This window comes from Rhinoderma darwinii, chromosome 3, assembly GCF_050947455.1.
Source record: "Rhinoderma darwinii isolate aRhiDar2 chromosome 3, aRhiDar2.hap1, whole genome shotgun sequence".
NCBI lineage: Eukaryota > Metazoa > Chordata > Amphibia > Anura > Rhinodermatidae > Rhinoderma > Rhinoderma darwinii.
Genome location: NC_134689.1, coordinates 281,538,356 through 281,563,149, shown reverse-complemented (window position 1 = coordinate 281,563,149; position 24,794 = coordinate 281,538,356). Strand labels below are relative to the sequence as shown.

General features: G+C 43.4%; 1 protein-coding gene across 1 annotated transcript; it reads right to left on the bottom strand.

Annotated features, from left to right (window-relative positions):
* Positions 1 to 899: 899 nt before the first annotated feature.
* On the bottom strand, positions 900 to 23,742 carry ARPP19 (cAMP regulated phosphoprotein 19). Its single transcript, XM_075857986.1, has 3 exons — positions 23,584 to 23,742; positions 2,763 to 2,885; positions 900 to 2,653 (listed from the first exon to the last, which is right to left on the bottom strand). The coding sequence occupies exons 1-3, from the start codon at positions 23,638 to 23,640 to the stop codon at positions 2,483 to 2,485; spliced, it is 351 nt and encodes a 116-aa protein (XP_075714101.1). The 5' UTR covers positions 23,641 to 23,742; the 3' UTR covers positions 900 to 2,482.
* Positions 23,743 to 24,794: the final 1,052 nt, after the last annotated feature.

Sequence of the window (24,794 nt, the reverse complement as noted above, 5' to 3'; positions counted from 1 at the left end):
GCAGCATCTGTCTGCATCTCTTTCCTTCTTAGGCTATGTTCACACGGGGTATTTTGCAGAGTTTTTTGACGTGGAAACCGCGTCGCAAAACTCGGCAAAAACGGCCCGAGAACGCCTCCCATTGATTTCAATGGGAGGCGTCGGCGTCTTTTTCCCGCGAGCAGTAAAACTGCCTCGCGGGAAAAAGAAGCGACATGCCCTATCTTCGGGCGCTTCCGCCTCTGACCTCCCATTGACTTCAATGGGAGGCAGGAGAAAGCCGTATTTCTCGCTGTTTTATGCCCGCGGCGCTCAATGGCCGCGGGCGAAAAACGGCACGATAATCGCCGCGAAAATCGGCGTGCAGGGAGAGGAATATCTGCCTCAAAGTTCCAAACGGAATTTTGAGGCAGATATTCCTCCCCCAAAATACTCCGTGTGAACATAGCCTTATACATCTATGGGCAGAAGCCATCAGTGATTCTGATAACCAGTCTCACCACTGAAGACTGATTTCTCCAGTGAATTGAGGGAGTGATCAGTAACCGTCAGTGCAGGAGACAGATACAGAGGGAAAGTAGAAAAGGCATTTTCCTTGTACTATTGATTTAGGGGAGGGGGGGGGGATTGAAAGGACAAGAACTGTGTAACCCCTTCCCTGCCAAAGACGTATCTGATACGTCCTTGCAAAGAGGTACTTCAGTAGTCAAGGACCCATTAAGATGGGTTAGGAAGTGAATGCGGTGACCTGATTATTACACAAGACATATCCAATTTATATTGGTTTTAGACATTTGGATTTGAAAGAGGTAGTTTAGCGTGTGAACATGATGCTAGATGATCCGCTGACTGTTGACCCATGAAAGAAAATGAAATCATGAAACAATGCATGAAGTAGAATACAAACAAGAGGCTACAAGTACAGTTGCAATCTTTATTAACAATATTCATAAATGTTCAGTATATCCAGCATTATTGGAGGCTTTATGCAACATTAAACTACTTGTAAATGTCGATACCAGTTAACAACTGCAGGACATCAATAAGCACAGTAATATTATACACCTCGAGGGTTTTAGCAGAGTAACAAATTGCAGAGTTTTATTTCATAAATGACTGTTTTGTATTCTACTTTTTATGTTTCATTTTATTTCTAGTGTGCCCCAAATGTATATTCACGTAGACTATTTCATATGCTGGTCACAACCCTGATACAAACTATACACGAGGCAATGTATAGGTCACTAAGACACATGCCTTTTGCGAGATGAAACATCAGTTTTTTCATCAGTTGCTAAGCACCTCCTAAGCTGTAGATTAGCAATACCTACAAGTAATGATGGTCACCCTTTATTGGCCTAGCCAACACCTTCTACTGCCACAGATGAATGCCTGTGGATCACAACAGTGACATGATGGTCCACAGTAAGGGAGATCATCACATGCAAGTCACTCGCGGTAGGTCTACAAGTGTGGGCCAGACATGGGAAGGGGATTTCTGCTTCGCTTCTTGTTAGGTGTACAGCAGCAAGGCAGGAGTCTTCCAACTTAACTAACAAGAATTTCATGGAAGCTTGTTTGCCTCAAAAGAACAAAATCATGCATAAATTCATGAAGAAGACATGAATTTAAGATGATTAAGTTATGTCTGGAAACAGAAAACTGCTGCTTCGAATTTAAAAGGAGCTAAAATGTGCTACAGATTTACACAATGATATTGTAAGCTGTAAAAATTAGTACACATTTGCAAAGGTTGTGCAAAACTATTGTATTTACAAAATGGCACAGAAGTGAATTCAACAGTCTATGCACATGCGCACTTCATCCAAGTCTTCAACAGAAGGATCTACGCTACTAACCAGGAAAAACGCCAGCTTCAACTAGGGGTCACTTTCGTAGTGTACTAGGTTCACAAAAGGTTACAGCAGTGTGAGCAAATATTGCCCAAGTCAAATCCTATCGTTAAAGCTGTGAAAGGTTTAAGGCCATTCAAGTTAAAAGGGCAGCGTGAGAAAAACCTTTGAGAACCCAGTTTGATTTGACAGTTTTGCTTTACTCCCTTCTCAAAACATAAATTTGTGGTCTTAACCTTCAGAACAAACGCCCGAAACAAATCTTAAATACAAAACTTAATATAGTATGAAGACCAAAAGGTAAAGGGGAAAAAAAAAAAAAAGCAGAAATTAAAAATGGTAAAACTCAAGTGTCCATTGTTCACACCTGTCCTACCACCACTAGGAAATAGGCATTATGTACATTTGTCTTGATTTCAAGTAAATGACTTACATTGCTATACCAAAACATATCTGTTTATCAGTGCATCGGTTTGAAACTAATCGGAAACTACATAATTTCACACTCAAGACCGCAGCTTGCACTACTATTGCCTGCTAAGCTGCCAGACTGACTATTGGTGTACGGGGAAGAGGAGCAGAGAAAACAGAAGGTTTAGAAAGGAAGAGAGATGTAAATGAGGTGGTGGTCATGCACACGGGCCAGCTCATCAACCAGCCAGCTTGCTGGCCACAAGAGAAGGTTTCCTCTGGGGAAGGTCTTGCGGAGTAGGAATATGATCTCCTGTGACCTCTGTCTTATCTGGAGTAGCAGCAGGAAGTTGCTTGTTCTTGATCTTTGCTTTAGCCATGTTGTAGTCCCCAGAGTCAAAATACTTTTGCTACAAAAAAAATACAAAAAAATACAAAAAAAATTAAAGTCAAAGCGTCATTTAGCATTAAAGCAAGAAAATTTACAAAACCAGCGAGAAGATATAGATTATGTGTTACCCCTTTCTGTAGCCGTTTTCTCAAGAAGTCTGAACCTCCTGGTTTAGGACCCAGATGAGGATACCTTGCTTTTAATTTGGCTTCTTCTGCTTTTTCTGGGCTGATCACCTTATCGTCCATCTCCTTTATAAAAAAAAAAAAAAAAATTATGAGTAAGGCTCCATGCACACGATCGTAATTTTGATACGCAATTATGGATCTGTAACTATGGTTCAAAATACTGATCCATTCACTTCTATGGCCCACGGACATCTTCCCGTATATTTACGGGAAGGTTTCCGGGCCATAGAAGGGACCCGCAAAAAATAGGACAGCCTGCAAATGCAGATGTCTGTCCACAGCCTTCAGACCCCGTAATCATGGACCTGGATTAAGGCCATGTAGCAGGGCGCCGAAAATGACTACAGCGCACTTTTTTTTCCCGCATGTACAGTTGGTTTCAACTGTATTTTTATTGAAAAGTTTTCAAAATACACACAAGACAAAGACGTATCGGAAGGCCATACGATCCATTTGACATTAGAAAATCCAATCAGACATGACCAGACACAAGGAGAGGAGAAGAAAACAAAAAAGATCAGTCAAAGATCTAACTCCGAGATATTGGTAGCCAATGCTTGTCCCACGGATCCCAAACCACTGGAAATCTGTTAAGCGTATTGTCAAGTGATGCTGTCATATGTTCCATAGTGCGAATTTCCCTAATCCTAGTCAGTAAGTCAATGTGAGAGGGAGGGGCAGTCTGTCTCCATTTCCAAGCAATCAGAGTTTTAGCAGCAGTAAGATAGTAATGGAGAAGTCAAGCGGAGGGCTTCTCCAATAACCTAGGAGGGACATTCAAGAGATAATGAAGAGGATCTAGAGGAATATCCTGCTGCAACAACCACCAAATTCCTAACCTCCAGCCAAAAAACTGTTCTACCAGGGAGCAGCTCCAAAAGATATGGAACAAGTCTCCCCTCTGATCTCTACATCGCCAACAAACCGACAAAATACCCGGATTGAAGCTATGCAGGAGGGCAGGGGTATGATACCAAAACAGAAGGATTTTATATTGATTTTCTTTATATGTAGTACAAAAGGGAAGTTGTAGCTGCTTGTGACCAGATGATCTGCCATAATGAGAAAGGGATGGATTTATTCAACAGGGTTTCCCATTTCGACATATATCTATGCATTGGTGGAGGGGAGTTATCCGGGGACAGCAGTATTGTGTAAATAGCGGATATAAGCCCTTTAGTAGTGGTAGTGTGGCGACAAAGTTTATCAAAGCTTGTAGGCTTAGTGACCCGAGTGGATCCGAAGGTCTGCTGCATGTAATGTCGAATTTGAAGATAGTGGAAAAAATTAGAAGGTAAGATGTTGTGATGCCGTTGGAAATATGAAAACAGGTGAAGATCAAGCGTATGAGGATCAACCCCATCAGCCAGGTGGAACACCTCTGCCCCCGTCCACAATCGGACCACTCGGGAAGTAGTACCCCCTGGAATAATAGGGGTATATAGAACCAAGGTCAAAGGCGGCAATCCGACGCCAAGTGAAAGCGTCTTTTGCAGGTATCCCATACCTCCAGCTGAAAGCACATGGGACCCAACAGAGACGAAGAAGGCAAGGCCAGCGGGCCACCCCATAACAAAGAATTAGGATGAACAGGAGCAATTCACAATTTCCCTATTTCAGTCCACTTGTTGTATGCCCGAAGGGACACCCAAGTGCGGCGAAAATGGGACGCCCAATAATACTTCACAACGTCAGGGACAGACAAACCCCCCCCCCCCCTCCGCAGATCAACTAGACAATAAAACAGATTTCGGGATTCTATGTCTGCCAGAGTGCCATATGAACCGGAGGATGGAAGACTGCATTGCCCTCAGCTCCCCCATCGGTACTGCCAATAGAAGATATAGATAGATATAGCGATAGATAGATAGCTAGCTGATTGCTATAGGGAGGGGAAGGTTACAAGTGTAATTCAGAGAGGTTTTATACTACTCTCCATGGTTACAGCTCTATTCATACTCTAATACACTACAGAAGTGACTTCCAACCCTATTACCATTTGGGAACACCTGAAAAAGGTTTACGCTCCAAGGGAACCACATTTGTGCAGATCACATATTTCAATAGGAAATGTAAGTTGTAGATCCCCATTCTTAATTTTTTATTTATTTATTTTTTAAACCAAAAAGCCACATTCAAATTTTATTAGTGAAGTTGAACCATGTTAAAAAGGGATAGAATATCAGGAAGGAAGACAATTAAACCTAGCTTTTACTTCGTATTAATTAAAAATATTTCATTCATAGATCATCTCCTAAATAAATACCAACTAAGAAGCATTATTACCCATAAGATCAGGGGTCTCAAGCACGCGGCCCCGCGGGCCGCATGCAGCCCCTGGGGCTGTCATCTGAGGCCCGCGGGACACAGAGCCACTAGTACAGACTCTGCTCCGAGACTCTGAAATTCCCTGACATCGCTGTCCACATATGAACAGCGATGTCTGGGGCTTCCCCAGAGCCGGAGTCCCGTGCAGAGCGCTAGTATCGGCTCTGCTCCGGGACTCTGGAATTCCCTGACATCGCTGTCCATATATGGACAGTGTCAGGGTCTTCCCCAGAGCGGAGTCCCGAGCAGGGCGCTAGTACAGGCTCTGCTCTGGGAATCTGTGGAATTCCCCAGAGCAGGACAACAGCTGGAGTCCCAGGAAGAGCCTACTAGCGCTCTGCCCGGGACTCCAGCTCTGGGGTTGCCCCTGACATCTCTGTCCATATATGGACAGTGATGTCAGGAGCAGAGCTGGAATCCCAGGCAGAGTGCTAGAAGCGGCTCTGCTCCGGGACTCTAGCTCTGGGCAAGCACCGGACATCACTGCGGCAGCATCCACAGAGGGCACTGCGGCACTATCTAAAAAGGGGCTGCCCAATCTTGACATGTGTGTCTGCCAAACGCTGCCAACTGAGCCACCGGACTGCATTTAGCGACACAAACTGGAAAACTGGATTGTTGAAATAAGCACGTGGAGAAATATCTCAAATTTTAAACCTAGCGGTATTATTATAGTAATGTAGTATTATTATAGTAATCGTGTTATAGTAGTTCAAATAAGTAATTTATTAACAATAATTTTGTGTTGTATCAAATTTAAAAGTAATGCAGCCCATCAACTTCCCATTTTTTCTAAATGCGGCCCACTTACCCTGCCGAGTTTGAGACCCCTGCATAAGATAGTAGTGAACAGTGGCGACCGCTATTCATAAAGTGACTAAATAAAACATTTAGAAAACAGCAGACAGTGTTACCACCCTAACAAGAACGACCCAAATGCCATTAGGCATCTGGCCCATCAGGAAGACTTCAGAGCCGCAAGGAAAGTGTATACGGCAGTGGCTGCAAATGCAGCGATCAAACCGGAAGGGACGTTCTGTTATGGAGATCTTTATACTCGTCTCTAATGCTTTGGCTCAGTGGTTAGCACTATTTCCTTGCAGCGCTGGGGTCCTGGGTTCAAACCCAACCAAGGACAATTGAGATTGGATGTTCTCTGTGGGTTTCCCTCGGGTACTCCGGTTTCCTCCCACACCCCAAAAAAATACCAATAGAGATTTTATATTGTGAGCCCCAATGGGGACAGTATTAAAAAAAAAAAAAAAAAAAAAAAAAAAAAAAGAAAGAGGACCTCTGTACGGCGCTGCGTAATAGGTTGGCGCTATACAAGTAACTGAAATAAATAAATATTGTCCAATGAATGTCTGCAGTACAGAATAGGCAAGTATGACAAAAGGAGTGTGCCGCTGTTTAATCATGACCCGGTTCCTTTATTTTTTTTAAATTAATTTATGTGTTCTTATTTAATAAATTATATTGACTATTTAATGGTGTGTGTGTGTGTGTCAGAGCTGTGTCCTATTTTTGTGCAGCGGAGTATGCATGGGCGCCGCTGATCCTTCATAGCCGCTTATCAGCGGTTTTGAATAATCGGCGGGGAGCACGACCCCCCACAAATCCCCCCAAACATGCAAAATCAAGCGTAATAAAGCATTTTTTTGTCACGTAAAATGCGCAAATAAAAAAAAAAAACAAAAAAAAAACTCAAATACACGCTGTGTGAACCTGTCAACTGAAAAGTCATTCACTTCACTTTCATCATTCTAAGGGTATGCTCACACGCAGGGTTTTCAGATGGTTTACGGGCCGTAAACGTCCCGAAAAACAGCTGTAAAAATCGGAAACAGAATGCCTACAAACATCTCCCCATTCAATGGGAAATACGGCGTTCTGTTCCGACGGGGCGTTTTTTACGCGTCCATTTTCCAAATACGGCACGTAAAAAGACGCCTGCCAAAAAGAAATGCATATCACCTTCTTGGGACATTTTTGGAGCCGTTTTTCATGGACTATAGAAAAACAGCTCCAAAAACAGCCATAAAAAACATGAGTTTGATTAAAAAATGGCTGAAAATCAGGAGCTGTTTTCCCTTTGTGTAGTAAGCGTGTGACTATACCCTTAGCCTTTTGGTGTGTCCTATAGCTTCTGCCAGCTGACATTTGTACAATCACACCCAAAATGGCAGCCGGACACTGTTTAGCAATTTGAAGACACATTTTCCTGGCTTTTAAGGGGGGGGGGTGAGATTCCCTCCCACATTTACAGAAGCTGTGAGTCAGGTTGCTTTGCCTTATTCGCCTTGCTGTGATTCTGGGAAGTGTTCCCTCTGGTGGCCAACATAAGAAAACATGTCAAATTATTATTTCATTTTTAATACTTTCCACCATGTGGAAGAAAAAAAAAATAAATACAGCAAAAAACGTAAAAAATAGAAATAAGTAATTTACTTTAAAAAAAAAAAAAAAAAAAATTTTAATTTGCGACATTCCCTTTAATGGAAGTCAAGAAGCACATAAGAGCCACATGTGGGATATTTCTGAAAACGGCAGAATCTGAATAATAAATATTGGGTTGCGTTTCTTTAACACCTGCTGTGTTTGTGCTGCAAACATCCTAAAAAAAAAAAAAAAACAGAAGCTGAACACCTCCAAACATCTGCCCATTGATTTCAATGGGAAAAACGGCCTTTTGTTCCGACAGTGGTTTTTTACACATCCGTTTGAAAAAACAGCACGTAAAAACACGCCCTGTAAAAAGAAGTGCATGTCATTTCATGAGACGTTTTTCATTGCGCCAATAGAAAAACAGGTCCAAAAACGGCCGCAAAAAAAGCCTAAAAAAAAATGTGGCTTCAAAAACGAGTGAAAATCAGAGGCCATTTTTCATGTGAACATACCCTTAAAAAGTAATCGCATTAAAAAAAAAATACAAAAAAAAATAGAAATTCCTAAATTCCTGTGAAACGTATCAGAAAATGACCTATTGCTTAAATCAAGTTTATGTTAAACAGGTTAAGAATTTTTTTTTATTTTCTATGTCATTATCTATACAAAAACAAAAAAAAAGCAAAAAAAACCTGAAATCTCGCAGTTTTTACTCAGGCTACTGAGCCTCACAATAGAGTAGGGCCATAAACATTCGATTTATGTTGACTAATCCCGTAGATTTTGGCGGAACTGGCCGACCATCTAATGTGTATAGCGGCTTCCCGACTCTTCCTTGACAGCAGATGTCGGAGGAGGGAAGGATCGGGCTGTTAAATTTCAACATGGCTGATCCTTTTGTTCATAAGGTGATAAGCTGTCGTCAGAAGAGTCTGGCAGCAGCGCTTTGCCTTTTGAAAACACATGTCTGCCAATCAGGCAAGATGGCTACCCTCATAATTATGTACAGAGAATAGATCTACATAGGATTCCTTAAGCATCAGTGTGGAATCGTGGTACTGCAGGGGGATACACGTGTCCATCCTCTTTCCCCCCCATCCCCTTCTATCCTTCCCCTTTCTTTATGGTTTATTTAGTGTGTTACATGTTCTATTAATATTGATATTTTTTCCCTCTGTCTTTGGGGTAAAATCTCTAATTCTGTCCCTGTTCCAATGAGGACCCTCTGAAATAATTTATACGACTTGTAGGTTATATTTTATGGAACATAATGATATTAGTGTTCAGAGATGCTATTGCCATGGGACATGTTGAATTTTTGTTCATTTGTCTGTTTGGAAAATAAAAATACATACAATAAAAAAATAAAAAAAACAGATTATGTTTTACGATCTGGCTTCAATCAGGAAAAAATTAAGGGGATAAACTGTTTTAAACAAAGGGTTACGCCTCATTCACACGACAGGGTCCGAGTTTCGGCCGATAAAAATCGGCTGTTTTGCATCCGTCCCGGGCCGTGTTGCCGTTTTTAACGGCCGATTTTGACACGTTTTGCATCAGTTTTTTCCCCTGTCCGTTTTAAAATCGGATGAATTTCATTTAAATTTGTTGCCACACACAGCCCTCTGTAGGTAATGCCACACAGCCCCCTGGACGGAAGCAGCGATCTTACTGTCCGGCCGCGGTTTCCGGTCCACATAAAAATGGCGCCGGATGTCGCTCTGCCGAAGACCTTCCTTTTGGATTGTGTGGGGGCGGCGCATGCGCCGTTCCCACACAGACGGCGTACGCTATAGTGAATGGAACGGCTGCCGTTCGCATTCTCTATGGGGATGTATGTGCCGTATTCCATCTCTGTATGTGTCGTTAATCGACACATACAGAGATGAAAAAAAAAAAAAAAAAGGCAGCCCCCATAGTGAAGTAAAAGAAAGAAAAAAGTACAACACAAAAACACAAATAAAATTTATTTTAATGACATACTAAAAGCAATAACAAAATTATTTTTTTTCGTGACACCTTCCCTTTAAACACCACCAGACCACAGGAAGATCTCCATCACGTAAGACGTTTTACTGCTACCATGACAGGAGATGAGGCTCTAACCTCTAAGCTAGGTTTTGAACCATGCGCGCTCCCAGCTCCAGTAAGTAATTTCGATATGGGTTTATCTTCCCCTATACATATTGTGGGTCTTAATTTCCCTTCTTGTGATATGTTTTATAGGACACTCCCAGAGAGCCATCTTCTAAATGTAAAAAGAAGAATCCGTATGAAAATGTGCAATATGTTGCTAGAAGTCATCTACTAATGAAAAGCCTCTGTCAACATTGCACAGAGAAAATTATTAGTGAAGAACAGCCCTCTTCAAATTGATGAAATTAGAGGTCTTGTAAAGCTGGAAGTTCAGACCTCCTTGCCTTCCTTTTCCCAAACCTTTGTGCCCTCTGTACCATCACCAGCACCTAAAAAGGAGGAATCTGGCTGTAGAACTGGAGTCAGGTGACAGCGACTCATATTCCTTCTATATCAGAAGATTACTTAGGAGAATTGTCAAACCCCCCCCCCCCCCCCTCGGATTGAGGAGGTTAAAAAAAAATATTATTTTCTCGTCTGAATGTACTGACTAATATCTGCTGTTAGATCCACAGTGGACTAGAAGATTCAGGAATCTCGTTCTATACATGACCCAGTGCTTAAGCCTAAAAGACGACTAGTTTTTCCCACCTAAAAGCAGTTATAGAGGAATGGAAACACCCTGAGAAAAGGCTATCCCTGCCTCAAGAAATAAAAAGGACTGATTCCCTCTTGATGAAAAGGATATTAAAAGGTTGGTTAGAGGTGCCCAAAATAGATATACAGGTGGCAAAAGTGGGTAAGAAGACTACTTTACCCTTTGAAGACTCTTCTCAGCTTAACCCCTTCCCGACATTTGACGTACATGTACGTCATGGAAAGCATTGACTTCCCACAAAATGCCGTACATGTACGGCAAATGTTTGGCACCGGCTCAGAAGCTGAGTCGGTGCCATCATCGTCGGATCTCAGCTGTATCTTACAGCTGACATCCGACTGTAACGGCGGGGACCGAAATTAGCTTCGATCCCCGCCATTAACCCCTTAAGTGCAGCGCTCAAACGCGATCGCTGCACTTAAGGTGTTTGCAGCTCATCGGAGCCCCAGCAATGAAATTGCCGGGGTTCCGGTGGCTGCAATGGCAACCGGAGGCCTAATACTGGCCTCCCGGTCTGCCTAGCACCGAAGCCGGTCAAGATCCGCCCGGCGGCGGAGCCTGATCGGCTTCCGTAGCTGCCGGCAAGATGGCGCCGGGTCAGGAGCTGATCCGGCGTCATCAGCGGTGGAAGTCAGCTGTACTAATCGGCTTGCTGTCAGTGAATGACTGACAGATCTAATACATTGCACTACATAGGTAGTGCAATGTATTAGAAAAAAAAAAATCTGACTGTTGGACATTCAAGTGCCCTAGTGGGACTTGAGAAAAAGTGTAAAAAAAGTATAAAAAAAGTGCAAAAAAAAAAAAGTTTGAAAACAATAAAAGTTTCAAGTAATCAAATAAAACACAATCCCCCTTTTACTCTTATCAAGTCCTTTATTATTGAAAAAGAATAATAAACCATACGTATTTGGTATCACCACGACCGGAGGTATCAAAATATTATATTATTTATTGCACGCGGTGAACAGCGTAAAAAAAACCCGTAAAAAACGTTACCAGAGTTTCTGTTTTTTGGTCACTTTGCCCTACAAATATTACAATAAAAAGTGATCAAAAAGTCGCACGTATCCAAAAATGGTACCTATAAAAACTATAGCTCATCCCGCAAAAAACAAGCCCTCATACACGTCCGTCGACAAAAAAATTAAAAAGTTATGGTTCTCACAACTTGGCCACAGAAAAAATACATTCTTTTTACAAAAGTAATTTTATTGTGCAAAAAGTTGTAAAACATGAAAAAGTTCTATAAATTTGGTATCGCCGGAATCGTACCGACCCGCAGAATAAAGGTAACATGTAATTTATAACGCATGGTGAACGCTGTATAAAAAAAACGAAAAAAGCTGTGCCAGAATTGCATTTTTTTGTTTGCCTGGCATCCCAAAAAATAGGATAAAAGGTGATCAAAAAGTTGCATGTACCCCAAAATGGTACCAATAATAACTACAGCTCGTCCCGCAACAAACCAGCCCTCATACCGCTACGTCTATGAGAAATAAAATTAGTTATGGCTCCAATAAGTCAGGAAATAAAATATGCAGTTGTGCCCGAGGGGAACATTTCTTCTGTTTCAAGAGGCGATTTATTAAGTACCTAAAATTAGGGAACCAGGAAGGGGAGAGCCCAAACATATCCGCTGGAAGCGACGGTGCCCGTATTATACCAGGACAACACTTTCCCAGCAAAATTCCCCAAACTACAAAAGTGTGGATCAAAAGGGGGGTAAGAAATGACACCATTTATCAGTGCGACACCGGCCTGTGCAGAAAGGATTGCTTCACAGCGTAACACACATCTATGGATTATTTTTATTTTTTTTTACCACCTGACTATGCCCCTTATATACTCCGCCCCGCTTACATGTACCCCCACATTATAAAACACCAGCAATACTCAAACAAATATAGTACCAAGCAAAATCCGCTCTCCAAAAGCCAAATGGTGCTCCCTCGGCTCTGAACCCTACAGCGTCCCCAAACAGCAGTTTCCTTCCACATATATGGCATCGTCATACCCGGGAGAACCCTTTTAACAATTTTTGGGGTGTGTGTCTCCAGCGTCATAAGCTGGGCACGACATATTTGCCACTGAATGGCATATCTAGGGAAAAATATAAATTTTTAATTTGCACCATGCGCAGCGCAATCCTTTATGGAAAAGACCTGTGGGGTGAAAATGCTCACTACACCCCTTAATTAATGCCTTGAGGGGTGCAGTTCCATAGTGGGGGTCACTTATCAGGGGTTTCTTTTTATTATTTCACATCTGAGCCTCTGCAGTTGTGAACCAATACTTTGTAAATCGCCAAATTAGGCCTCCACTCCGCATGGTACTCTTCACTTCTGAGCCCTGTCATATGTCCAGACAAAAGATTAGGGTCACATGTAGGGTGTTTCTAAAACCGGGAAACACCGCATAATAATTCGAGAGCTGTCTTGTTATGGTGGCACAAGCCGGGCACCACATATTGGCATATCTATGGAAAAAAATCCCATTTTCACTCTGCAACATCGAGTGAACACTAATTTCTACAAAACACCTGCAGGGTTAAAATGCTTACTACACCCCTTGGTAAATGCATTGAGGGGTGTAGTTTCCAAAATGGGGTCACTTCTGGGGGGTTTCCACTGTTTTGGGCCCACAGGTGCCCAGAAACCAATCCAGCAACATCTGCACTCCAAATGGCGGTCCTTCCCTTCTGAGCCCTGCCGTTTGCCCAAACAGCAGTTTATGACCACATATGGGGTATTGCCGTACTCGGGAGAAATAGCTTTACAAATGTTGGGTTCTTTTTTTCCTTTATTTGTTGAGAAAATGAAAAAATTTGCGCTAAAGCTACGTCTTATTGAAGAAAAAGGACTGTTTTTATTTTCACTGCCTAATTCTAAAAAATTCTATGAAACATCTGTGGGGTTCAAAATGCTCACTACACCCCTAGATGAATTCCTCAAGAGGTGTAGTTTCCTAAATAGAGTCCCTTTTTGGGCGTTTTCATTGTTTTGTCCCCTCAGGGGCTTTGCAAATGTGACCTGGTCTCCGCAAATCATTCCTGCTAAATGTGATCTCAAAAAGCCAAATAGTGCTCTCTCTCTTCTAAGCCCTGCCGTGTGTCCAAACAGCCGTTTATTACCACATGTGGGGTATTGTTTTACTCGGGAGAAATTGCTTTACAAATTTTGTGGTGCTTTTTCTCCTGCAGTCCTTCTGGAAATGAGAAAAAATTAGCTAAACCTAGATTTTTTTTGAAAAAATGTAGATTATTTTCAGGGCCTACTTCCGATAATTTCTGCAAAAAAACTGTGGGGTCAAATCGCTCACTATACCCCTAGATAATTTCCTCAATGGGTGTAGTCTCCAAAATGGGGTCACTTGTGGGGGGTTTCCACTGTTTTCTCCCCTCAGGGGCTTTGTAAATGTGATATGGCCTCCGCAAACCATTCCTGCTAAATGTGAACTCCAAAAGCCAAATAGCGCTCTTTTCCTTCTCAGCCACGCCGTGTCTCCAAACAACCGTTTATTACCACATGTGGGGTATTGTTTTACTCGGGAGAAATTTACAAATTTTATGGTGCTTTTTCTCCTTTAGTCCTTGTGGAAATGAGAAAAAAAAATAAAAAATAAATAAAAATAAATCGCTAAACCTACATTTTCTTTGAAGAAATGTTGATTTTAATTTTCACGTCCTACTTCCAATAATTTCTGTAAAAAACTTGTGCGGTCAAAATGCTCACTACACCCCTAGATAATTTCCTTGAGGTGTCTAGTTTCCCAGATGGGGTCACTTTTTGGGGATTTTTACTGTTTTGTCACTGCAAGAGCCCTTCAAACCTGACATGGTGCCTAAAATACATTCTAACAAAAATAAGGCCCCAAAATACACTAGGTGCTCCTTTGCTTCTGAGGCCGGTGCTTCATTCCAGTAGCACGCTACGGCCACATGTGGGATATTTCCTAAAACTGCAGAAACTGGGCAACAAATATTGAGTTGCATTTCTCTGGTAAAACCTTCTGTGTTATAAAAAAAAAATTGTATTAAAAATTTATTTCTGCAGAAAAATATGACATTTGTAAATTTCACCTCTACTTTGCTTTAATTCCTGTGAAATGTGTAAAGGGTTAAGACATTTTCTAAATGCTGTTTTGAATACTTTGAGGGGTGAAGTTTTTAAAATGGGGTGACTTTTTGGGGGTTTCTAATATATAAGGCCCTCAAAGCCACTTCACAACTGAACTGTTCTAAAGTTCTAAGCCTTGTGAGGTCATAGAAAAATAAAAGGATGTTCAAAAAACGATGCCAATCTAAAGTAGACATATGGGTGATGTTAATTAGCAACAATTTTGTGTGGTATAACTGCCTGTCTTACAAGCAGACACATTTAAATTGAGAAAAATGCTAATTTTTGCAATTTTTCGCTAATTTTTGGTGTTTTTCACAATTAAATACTGAACATATCGAGCAAATTTTGCCAGTGACATAAAGTCCAATGTGTCACGAGAAAACAGTCTCAGAATCGCTTGGATAGGTGAAAGCATTCCGGAGTTATTACCACATAAAGTGACACATGTCAGATTTGAAAAATGAGGCTCTGTCAGGAAGGTCAAAAGTGGCTAAAGAGGGAAGGGGTTAAAGATCCCCTAGATAGGAAAGCTGACAATTTGTTGAAAGACCTGGAAAGCCTCAGCAGCCCTTCAACAAATTAACATTGGTGCCCATGTGTAGCAAGAGCGATGGCTCAACCAAATAGAAGACCATTTAAAAGAAGGTACCCCTAGTAGGGATGTCACGATACCAGAATTTGGACTTCGATATCGATACTTTGTGTAGTATTTGCGATTTCAATACCAAATTCGATACTTTGTCAACAGTAATAATAAATAAAAAAAAGTTCTTCCATTTCCTGATGTGAGGCGCGAGCTGTGATGATGAATTTAACCTCCATGTGCCTCACATTAATAGTAATTAACCCCATCATGTTTCTCAGTCATAATGGGTTAATATGTAAGGTACATGATGGGGTTAATTACTATTAATGTGAGGAACATGGAGGTTAAATTCATCGCAGCTCGTGCCTCACAATAAGGGCTTATTCAGACGAACGTGATATACGTCTGTGCAACGCGCGTGATTTTCACCAGCCTCGCACAGACCTATGTTCGTCAATGGGGCCGTGTCCGGTGAGTAAAACGCACGACATGTCCTATATTTGTGCGTTTCTCGCGCCCATTGAAGTCAATGGGTGCGTGAAAATAGCGCACAGCACACGAAAGCACTTCCGTGTGACACGCGTGATTCGCGCAACAGCTGTAAAAACTATGAATGAAAACAGAAAAACACCACGTGCTTTTCTGTTTACAAACAGTGTCATAATGATGGCGGGTGTGCGAAAATCACGCAGCCGCGCATCATACGGGGCTGACACACGGAGCCGTTATCTACCTTTTGCGCTCGTGTAAATCCGGCCTAAGTGATAGAAAGCAGTTTTTATTTTATTTTTTTTACATCTCAAATGATGCAAAATATTGTTGTGCAGGTTATTACGGCCGCGCCAATTCTGAATGTGTATGCTTTATGTATTGAGACTTATTTTAATGTTTATTGTAAAAAAAAAGGTGTATGTGTATTTTTTTTTTTATTTAACATTACTTTGTTTTTACTTTATTTTTTTAACTTTAATGTACTGGCATATATCTATATTACAGTACATTAGCCTGTGTACGGATAGTACACAGGCAGTTGTTAGGACATACCTAAGTATACCCTAACTGGAAATATGGTAAGACAGCCCTGGGGTCCTTCAATGGACCCTGGGCTGTCGGCCCATATATTGTATCTCCCTCAATCCAAGGGGCATCCCCCATCTCATTTTCCCCTGAATGCTGCAGTCCGCTGTGATCGCAGCATTCACGGGAATAGAGGCGGAGAGGAGAGGTTTCTCTGATCTCCACCGTTATAGAGCGGGGCTGCGGCTGTGTAATACAGTCATTGCCCCTCTCCTGACAGGAAGTGCGTGCGCGGTCAACATGAGGAGATGCGGCTGGCAGCGTTTCAGGCACTGAAGACAGAAAATGGGGGTGTTTTGTAGTGCGCCCGCCATGTTCTGTCTTCAGTGCCGCCGCATTAGTGCAGTGCCGGGCGCATCGCATCATCCTGACGGCGTGCACTTGTTATCAGGACTCAGGAGCGGGGCAATGGCTGTATTACACATGTATTACACAGACGCGGCCCCGCTCTCATACATTCATGACTTACAACACTGAGCTGTGCGGCCGCACATCTAAGTATCGAAATACATGAAATAACGGTATCGAACAGTTTGGGGATGCAGAGTGTCGAAACAGTATTGAAGTTTCGATGCATCGTGCATCCATAACCCCTAGAGAGGATATCATAGCCTCACTACCACTCCTACAGAAAGCTACCAGATTCTTGGCATTCTATCCAATACCACCAGACGTTCTCTGTGGCTTAAGATGTAGACTGGGGATCCGCTTAGAGCAAAAAATATGTGCTTTACCTTTCCAGGGAGAATATGTCTTTTGTCCTGTTTTGGACACTATATTAGAAAAGGCTGCTAAGAAGACCTTGCCAGAGCCAAAAATATAAGGCAAAAAATACTAATTTGTGTCCCTTTCGTCAGGACTATAGAGGGAAGGGAAAGACAGGACGCTGGAGTTATGCAAAAGGGGCTAGAGGAACAAATATTTTCTTCAATCAAAATAGACAATGAAGCCAAGAGAGTGGGGGGCAGGCTGTCAGGATTTCTTCCACAGTGGAAACAGATCACGACAAACTAATGAATCCTGAACATTATTTCAGTGGGTTACAGGATCGGGTTTTCAGCCTATCCCCCAAAAAATTATTGATCGCTTCACTCCCCTCCAGCCCTTTGCAACAAGCCCTAATAAAGGGAATCCTTAAATTACAAGAGATGGATGTAGTTTCTACAGTTCCAATAAAGGAAATAGGGGACATTCGCTATTCTCTACTATTCCTACTAAAAATAAAACATTGGGGATTATCGAATTATAATACATATATAGTATATCCCTTTCAATACACTTCTCTCCACAACGCCCACTTGGTCAAAAAGTAAAAACACGCCCAGTTGGGCATTAAGAAATTCATTAGCATAAAGCTAAAATAGGTCATAACCGTCAAAATTAATAGTTTTTCTAACTAAAAAAGCACTGCTGTAATCTATGTTACAGCGCCGATCACATTATGTAGTAGATAGGCCACTTATAATCTAGTGACAGGGCCTCTTTAAAAGGTCTAACATACTCTCCCTTTGAACCCATAGCAGATATCGGAATTAAAAATCTGTCCTGGAAAGCAGCCTTTCTGGTCGCTATTACCACAGCTAAAAGGGTAGGGGAGATTCAGGCTCTCAACGCGTCAACCATATCTTCAGATTTTAGAGGATAGAATCATCCTACATTTTACCTAAAGTAGTCTCCCATTTTCATATGTCACACGATATTATACTCCCCTCTTTTCCCCAAGAACAAAGAGGAAGAGAGTTTCCATACACTAGATGTTAGGAGAACCATACTTACCTACAAAAGCCTGGAGGATAGATCACAATTTATTTATCCAGCCTTTTAGAGCAAATAAGGAGAAGGCAGACTCAAAAAGGACGCCTTCCAATTGGATAAAGAAAGCCATCTGTGAGGCTTACCTAAATCAGAACGTATCCCCTCCAGATAAATGAAAAGCTGATTTAACTAGAGCCATGTCTTGGGCTGAAAAGTAAAGCCACAATAGAACAGATTTGTAAAGCGTCCACTTGGTCCTCTAGCCATACATTCGTGAGACATAGATTAGATCTTTCCTTTGGTAGGAAAGTCCTGAAACGGTAATCCCTCCATAGTAGTATTTATTTGATACTCTCTGACGTGCTGTCATGGAGGGTGTATTTGAGAAAATAGAATTAGCACTTACCAGTGATTTGGTTTCTATTAAAACCCTCCATGACAGCACCGTTATTACCCTCCCAATATGTGGATGACCTTCAATAGGTTTATGGAGTAATAGATATGTTGGATACTATGCCATTAGGTTATTAGAAATACACTGAGGTGGGGAGGGGCTATTTAACCTTTTGTGTGTTCCTGTCCCTGTTAGGGGTGGAGATTCAACCTCCGATGTGCGGTCATGGAGGGTTTAATAGAAACCAAATTACCTGGTAAGTACTAATTCTATTTTTATAGTAAGGGCGATTACAGATGCAGCGATACCAATTATGTATCGTTTTTTAATTTTATTTTTCCTCATTATAAAACATTTTGTTAGGCCCCATGCACACGACCGTGCCACGGGCAGCCGGCCGTTTTTCCGGGCTGTGCTCCCATTATAAATTATAGTAGCACGGCCCGTAAAATAAAAAAATAGAACATGTTCTATCTTTTTCTAACGGTACGGGCACCTTCCCTTAAGAAAACGGGAAGGTACTCGTGGCCAATAGAAGTCTATGAGCCCGTTATTTCGGGTCATAATTACGACCCGTAATAACGGGAGTTTTTACGGTCGTGTGCATGAGGCCTTAGTGGAAGAAAAAACAGGATCATCAGATGTGCAAAAAAAATTATTTTTTTCTTCAACATTTACTTTCATATTTTAAAGAACGTTAAACATAACTATTATTGATTTATTTATTTATTTGCACAAAACACGCCTGGTCAGGAAAGGGGAAAGCTTCTGCTCAGGAAGCGGTTAAAGGTGTTTTGTGGGTACCGAAAAGTATTAGCAGTGTACTCACTGGAGTATGGGAGTACAATTGCTAATACACATTCTGGTCCCCCGTCACTCTAATTATGAGATTTTAATTGATTTTTATAGCGCTGGCGGGGGACCGGAAGTCTAGTGGCAGTGTCTTCATGACGACACAACTCTTCGTCATGTGACTGGCCCCGCTGTACTCTATATGATCGCTTTACTACTGCTATAGCGATTACATTATAGGATAGGCCATCAATTTATGATCGGTGGGGGTCCGACTACTAGCACCCCCGATGATCAGGTGATTTAAAGGGGCCACATTGCTGGTACGAGCGCTGCTTCCCTTCATTCTTTACCTACTGGTTCTGTGAATAGCCAACAGACTTGTAGGTTCACAGTGTTACGGCCTTCTTCCATTCAAGTGAATAGGATGCCGTAATATTATACCGCCACTACAAGTGTTTTGGCGAATCACAGTACCAGCTGGGGTGCAGCACCAACAAAAGAACGGATCTGCGGGGTGCCGATAGTCAAGTACTCACAGATCAGATAACGATGACCTATCCTGTGAATAGGACATCAGTTTCTTACGACTGCACAATCTCTTTAAAGAGGCTCTGTCACCAGATTTTGCAACCCCTATCTGCTATTGCAGCAGATAGGCGCTGCAATGGAGATTACAGTAACGTTTTTATTTTTAAAAAACGAGCATTTTTGGCCAAGTTATGACCATTTTTGTATTTATGCAAATGAGGCTTGCAAAAGTACAACTGGGCGTGTTTAAAGTAAAAGTCCAAGTGGGCGTGTATTATGTGCGTACATCTGTGCGTGTTTACTTCTTTTACTAGCTGGGCGTTCTGACGAGAAGTATCATCCACTTCTCTTCAAAACGCCCAGCTTCTGGCAGTGCAGACATAGCCGTGTTCTCGAGAGATCACGCTGTGACGTCACTCACAGGTCCTGCATCGTGTCAGACGAGCGAGGACACATCGGCCCAGAGGCTACAGATGATTCTGCAGCAGCATCGGCGTTTGCAGGTAAGTCGATGTAGCTACTTACCTGCAAATGCTGATGCTGCTGCAGAATCAACTGTAGCCTCTGCTGCCGATGTGGCCGACACGATGCAGGACCTGTGAGTGACGTCACAGTGCTGCACTGCCAGAAGCTGGGCGTTCTGAAGAGAAGTGGATGATACTTCTCGTCAGAACGCCCAGCTAGTAAAAGTAGTAAACACGCCCCGATGTAACACACATAATACACGCCCAGTTGTACTTTTGCAAGCCTCATTTGCATAAATACAAAAATGGTCATAACTTGGCCAAAAATGCTCGTTTTTTAAAAATAAAAACGTTACTGTAATCTACATTGCAGCGCCGATCTGCTGCAATAGCAGATAGGGGTTGCAAAATCTGGTGACAGAGCCTCTTTAAGTTCCCATGGGACTTGCATCCACCAGAATATATACACGTCCAAGTAGATATACAGGGCTGCTTTGTTTAGAATTGACCATTCTCTACGACGTCCATATACCCCAATATAATATATGGATATTGGCGGTCTTGCTTAAAAAAAACCTTATTAAAAAGAGGACCCGTCACCTCTCCCGACATGTGTTTAAGTAAATACATGAATTCCCAATATTATAACAATTCTTCTTAAAATGCCTCTGTTATTCCTCCTTGAAATGTATGAATAAATCCACACAAAAGGGAGTATTTATTAGGGGGGGGGGGGGCACTGTCCAATCAGTGCTGGTAGTGTCAGAATATGTAAGGGGGGGGGGGGCGACGACACCCTAGTGACAAATCGATTGGTAACACCTAGCTGTCCATTTTTATTTCTTTTTTAGATTTCCATGAGCTATAACAGGAATGGGAAGAGGTCTATGAAAATGTGCTCTTGCATTGTTATTTCATTGGGAACACACGTATTTACAAAAACAGATATTTCTGGAGAGGTGACAGGTCGTCAATCTGTCAACCGGTTACTGTATCCACTGAAAAGGGCCCCAAACTCCCGAGAGGCAGCAAGGAGGTCATGCCTGTAACTCCTTGCAGCATATGAGTTCCGTGGCCAGGACCACATGAAGCCTAGAAGGCAACATAATTGGTATACGACACCCACTTCAAACAGAAGTATTCAGATGCTGTCTCACATACATATGTTCCTGGAGGTGTCAAATAAAGTGATCAAGGGGCAGGCACTTTTTAAGCAGTACTAGGAGTATGGGGGATTAAGGGAAATGTCTGTTAACAGGGAACAATAGCTTACAGCAGGGGTCTCAAGCACGCGGCCCTGGGGCTGTCATCTGCGGCCCGCGGGACACAGAGCCGCTAGTATCGGCTCCGAGACTCTGGAATTCCCCGACATCGCTGTCCACATATGAACAGCGATGTCTGGGGCTTCCCCAGAGCCCCGTGCAGAGCGCTAGTACAGGCTCTGCTCCGGGACTCTGTGGAATTCCCTGACATCGCTGCCCATATATGGACAGTGTGTCAGTGTCTTCCCCAGAGAAGAGTCCCGGGCAGAGCGCTAGTATCGGCTCTGCTCCGGGACTCAGTGGAATTCCCTGACATCGCTGCCCATATATGGACAGTGCGTCAGTGTCTTCCCCAGAGAGGAGTCCCGGGCAGAGCGCTAGTATCGGCTCTGCTCCGGGACTCTGTGGAATTTCCGGACATCGCTGCCCATATATGGACAGTGTGTCAGTGTCTTCCCCAGAGCGGAGTCCCGGGCAGAGCGCTAGTATAGACTCTGCTCCGGGACTCTGTGGAATTCCCTGACATCGCTGCCCATATATGGACAGTGTGTCAGGGTCTTCCCCAGAGCGGAGTCCCGGGCAGAGCGCTAGTATCGGCTCTGCTCCGGTACTCCGCTCTGGGGAAGACCCTGACATCGCTGTCCATATATCGACAGTGTGTCAGGGTCTTCCCTAGAGCGGAGTCCCGGGCAGAGTGTTAGTATAGGCTCTGCTCTGGGGAAGCCTCTGACATCGCTGTCCATACATCGACAATGATGTCAGGGGCTTCCCCAGAGCAGGAGTCCCAGTGATGTCAGGAGCACAGCTGGAGTCCCAGGAAGAGCCTACTAGCGCTCTGCTCGGAACTCCAGCTCTGGGGTTGCCCCTGACATCTGTCCATATATGGACAGTGATGTCAGAAGCAGAGCTGGAATCCCAGGCTGCACTCACAACTCTACTATTATATCATGTACTTTACTCCAGTCACATCCAGAGCTGCACTCACAACTCTACTGTAACATCATGTACTATACTCCAGAGACATCCACAGCTACACTCACAACTCTGCTGCAAGATCAGTAGATGCAAACATCTGGTCTTACACTCCAAACAACTCCAGAGCTGCAGTCACAACTCTACTGTAGTTCGAGTGCTAGAAGCGGTTCTGCTCCGGGACTCCATCTCTGGGCAAGACCCTGACATCAATGTGGTAGCATCTGCGGAGGGCACTGTGGCCTTATCTAGGGGTGTGTTGCATTATCCGAGGGCACTGCGGCAGCATCCAAAAAGGGGCTTCTCAATATTGACATGTGTGTCTGCCAAACGCTGCTAACTGACCCGCCGGACTGCATTTAGCGACACTTAAACTGGAAAGCTGGATTGTTGAAATAAGCACGTGGAGAAATATCTAAAATTTTAAATCTAGCATTATTATAGTAATGTAGTATTAGTATTCTAGTAATATAGTGTTATAGTAGATCAAATAACTAATTGATTAACAATAATTTTGTATTGTATCAAATTTGAAAGTAATGCGGCCCGTCAACTTCACATTTTATCTATATGTGGCCCACTTACCCGGCCGAGTTTGAGACCCCTGGCTTACAGCATAGTGTCCAGCACACAGCAGCCACCTATTGAATGCAATCTGTTTTGGGAGACGAGGCAAGTAATTGGAGAGCCCTGAGTTACATGACGCTTGTCAGTACAGTATAGATAAATGACAGCCTCCCAAAACCAAATGAGATCATGAGAAAATAAAAAAAGTTGCTGAGCCAAGTGCTAGGAAAACTCCATGATATGGTACGTGTTCATATTGTGAACATACAAGTAGGGTGAGACTGCAAGAATATCGGCAGGGATAACATGTAGCCTCTTGAACATTGAAGATTAGGTGGGGCTGCAGCGCGGATTATACTGGGATCATCCAGTGTTGCAGCAGCCAGGAAGTCACATTGAGACCATTGGGAATAGGCCTCTCCACTGGCTGCAGCACAAGTACCACACCACTAGAGGGAGCCTTCTACCATGAGCACATATAGAAACCCTAAACGTACCGGTCATCCACGTCTATTATACAGGCTTCCACTCATTATCAATGGAGGATGCACATGTCACACTGCAGCCATGCGTGGCCTCGGTACAAGTAGCAGGAGCGGATGGTAGACCCTGCGGACAGGAGCGGCCTGTACCTGTCACAAACAGTGCGGACTCACAGAAGTGCCGGCACAGACCCTGGAGGTGCCGGGGCTCCAGTTAACATGGGTTTGGAGCCCACTATATATGACTCATCCTTCCGCGCCTCCTCGGGCGTGCATCTCACTGAGACTCTGGTACCATGCACAACACTTACCTTTTGTTCGTCAAAGTTTTCCTCCTGTGCTTTGGTCTCCTGGTTATCCGCGGACATGTCGTTGTAGATACGGCGGCCTCAGAGCACCGTCTGACACCGAGCTACCTCCTAACTCCTCCTACTCAAAGATGGCCGCTACACTAAATGCGTCACTCTCGAGTGTCAGCGACGTAAGGACGAACAGGGAATCCTCTTCAAGCGTGCTCCGTGCCACACGGCGAGATATCGCCGACTGCAAAGCATTATGGGGAGTGTAGTTTTTTTTAAATCCCGCTTTGAAAACGAGCTGTGTGGGAGCATTGTCCTTTGTGAAACGCGCTCTGAAGGAGCGTTAGGGTATGTTCACACGGCCTATTTACGGACGTAAGTCGGGCGTTTTTGCCCCGAATTACGTCTGAAAATAGCGCCTCAATAGCGCTGACAAACATCTGCCCATTGAAAGCAATGGGCAGACGTTTGTCTGTTCACACGAGGCGTATATTACGCGCCGCTGTCAAATGACGGCGCGTAAATAGACGCCCGCGTAGAAGAAGTGACCTGTCACTTCTTTGGCCGTAATTGGAGCCGCTATTCATTGACTCCAATGAATAGCAGCGCTAATTACGGCCGTAATGGACGCGGCGTTCAAGCGCCTGCACATGCCGGTACGGCTGAAATTACGGGGATGTTTTCAGGCTGAAACATCCCCGTAAATTCAGCCGTTACGGACCCCCGCCGTGTGAACATACCCTTAAGGGTATGTTCACACGGCGGGGGTCCGTAACGGCTGAAATTACGGGGATGTTTCAGCCTGAAAACATCCCCGTAATTTCAGCCGTACCGGCATGTGCAGGCGCTTGAACGCCGCGTCAATTACGGCCGTAATTAGCGCTGCTATTCATTGGAGTCAATGAATAACGGCTCCAATTACGGCCAAAGAAGTGACAGGTCACTTCTTTGACGCGGGCGTCTATTTACGCGCCGTCTTTTGACAGCGGCGCGTAAATATACGCCTCGTGTGAACAGACAAACGTCTGCCCATTGTTTTCAATGGGCAGATGTTTGTCAGCGCTATTGAGGCGCTATTTTCGGGCGTAATTCGGGGCAAAAACGCCCGATTTACGTCCGTAAATAGGCCGTGTGAACATACCCTAAGGGTATGTGCACACACACTAATTACGTCCGTAATATACGGACGTATTTCGGCAGCAAGTTCCGGACCGAACTCAGTG

What these genes read in the sequence shown, in the direction of transcription:
- ARPP19 (XM_075857986.1), bottom strand. Translation starts at nt 23,640, where the DNA reads ATGTCCGCGGATAACCAGGAGACCAAAGCACAGGAGGAAAACTTTGAC. An exon ending in AAAACTTTGACGAACAAAAG is followed by an intron (nt 2,886 to 23,583) that starts GTAAGTGTTGTG and finishes TTTTTTATAAAG; the next exon opens with GAGATGGACGATAAGGTGAT. An exon ending in GAAAACGGCTACAGAAAGGG is followed by an intron (nt 2,654 to 2,762) that starts GTAACACATAAT and finishes TTTTTTTTGTAG; the next exon opens with CAAAAGTATTTTGACTCTGG.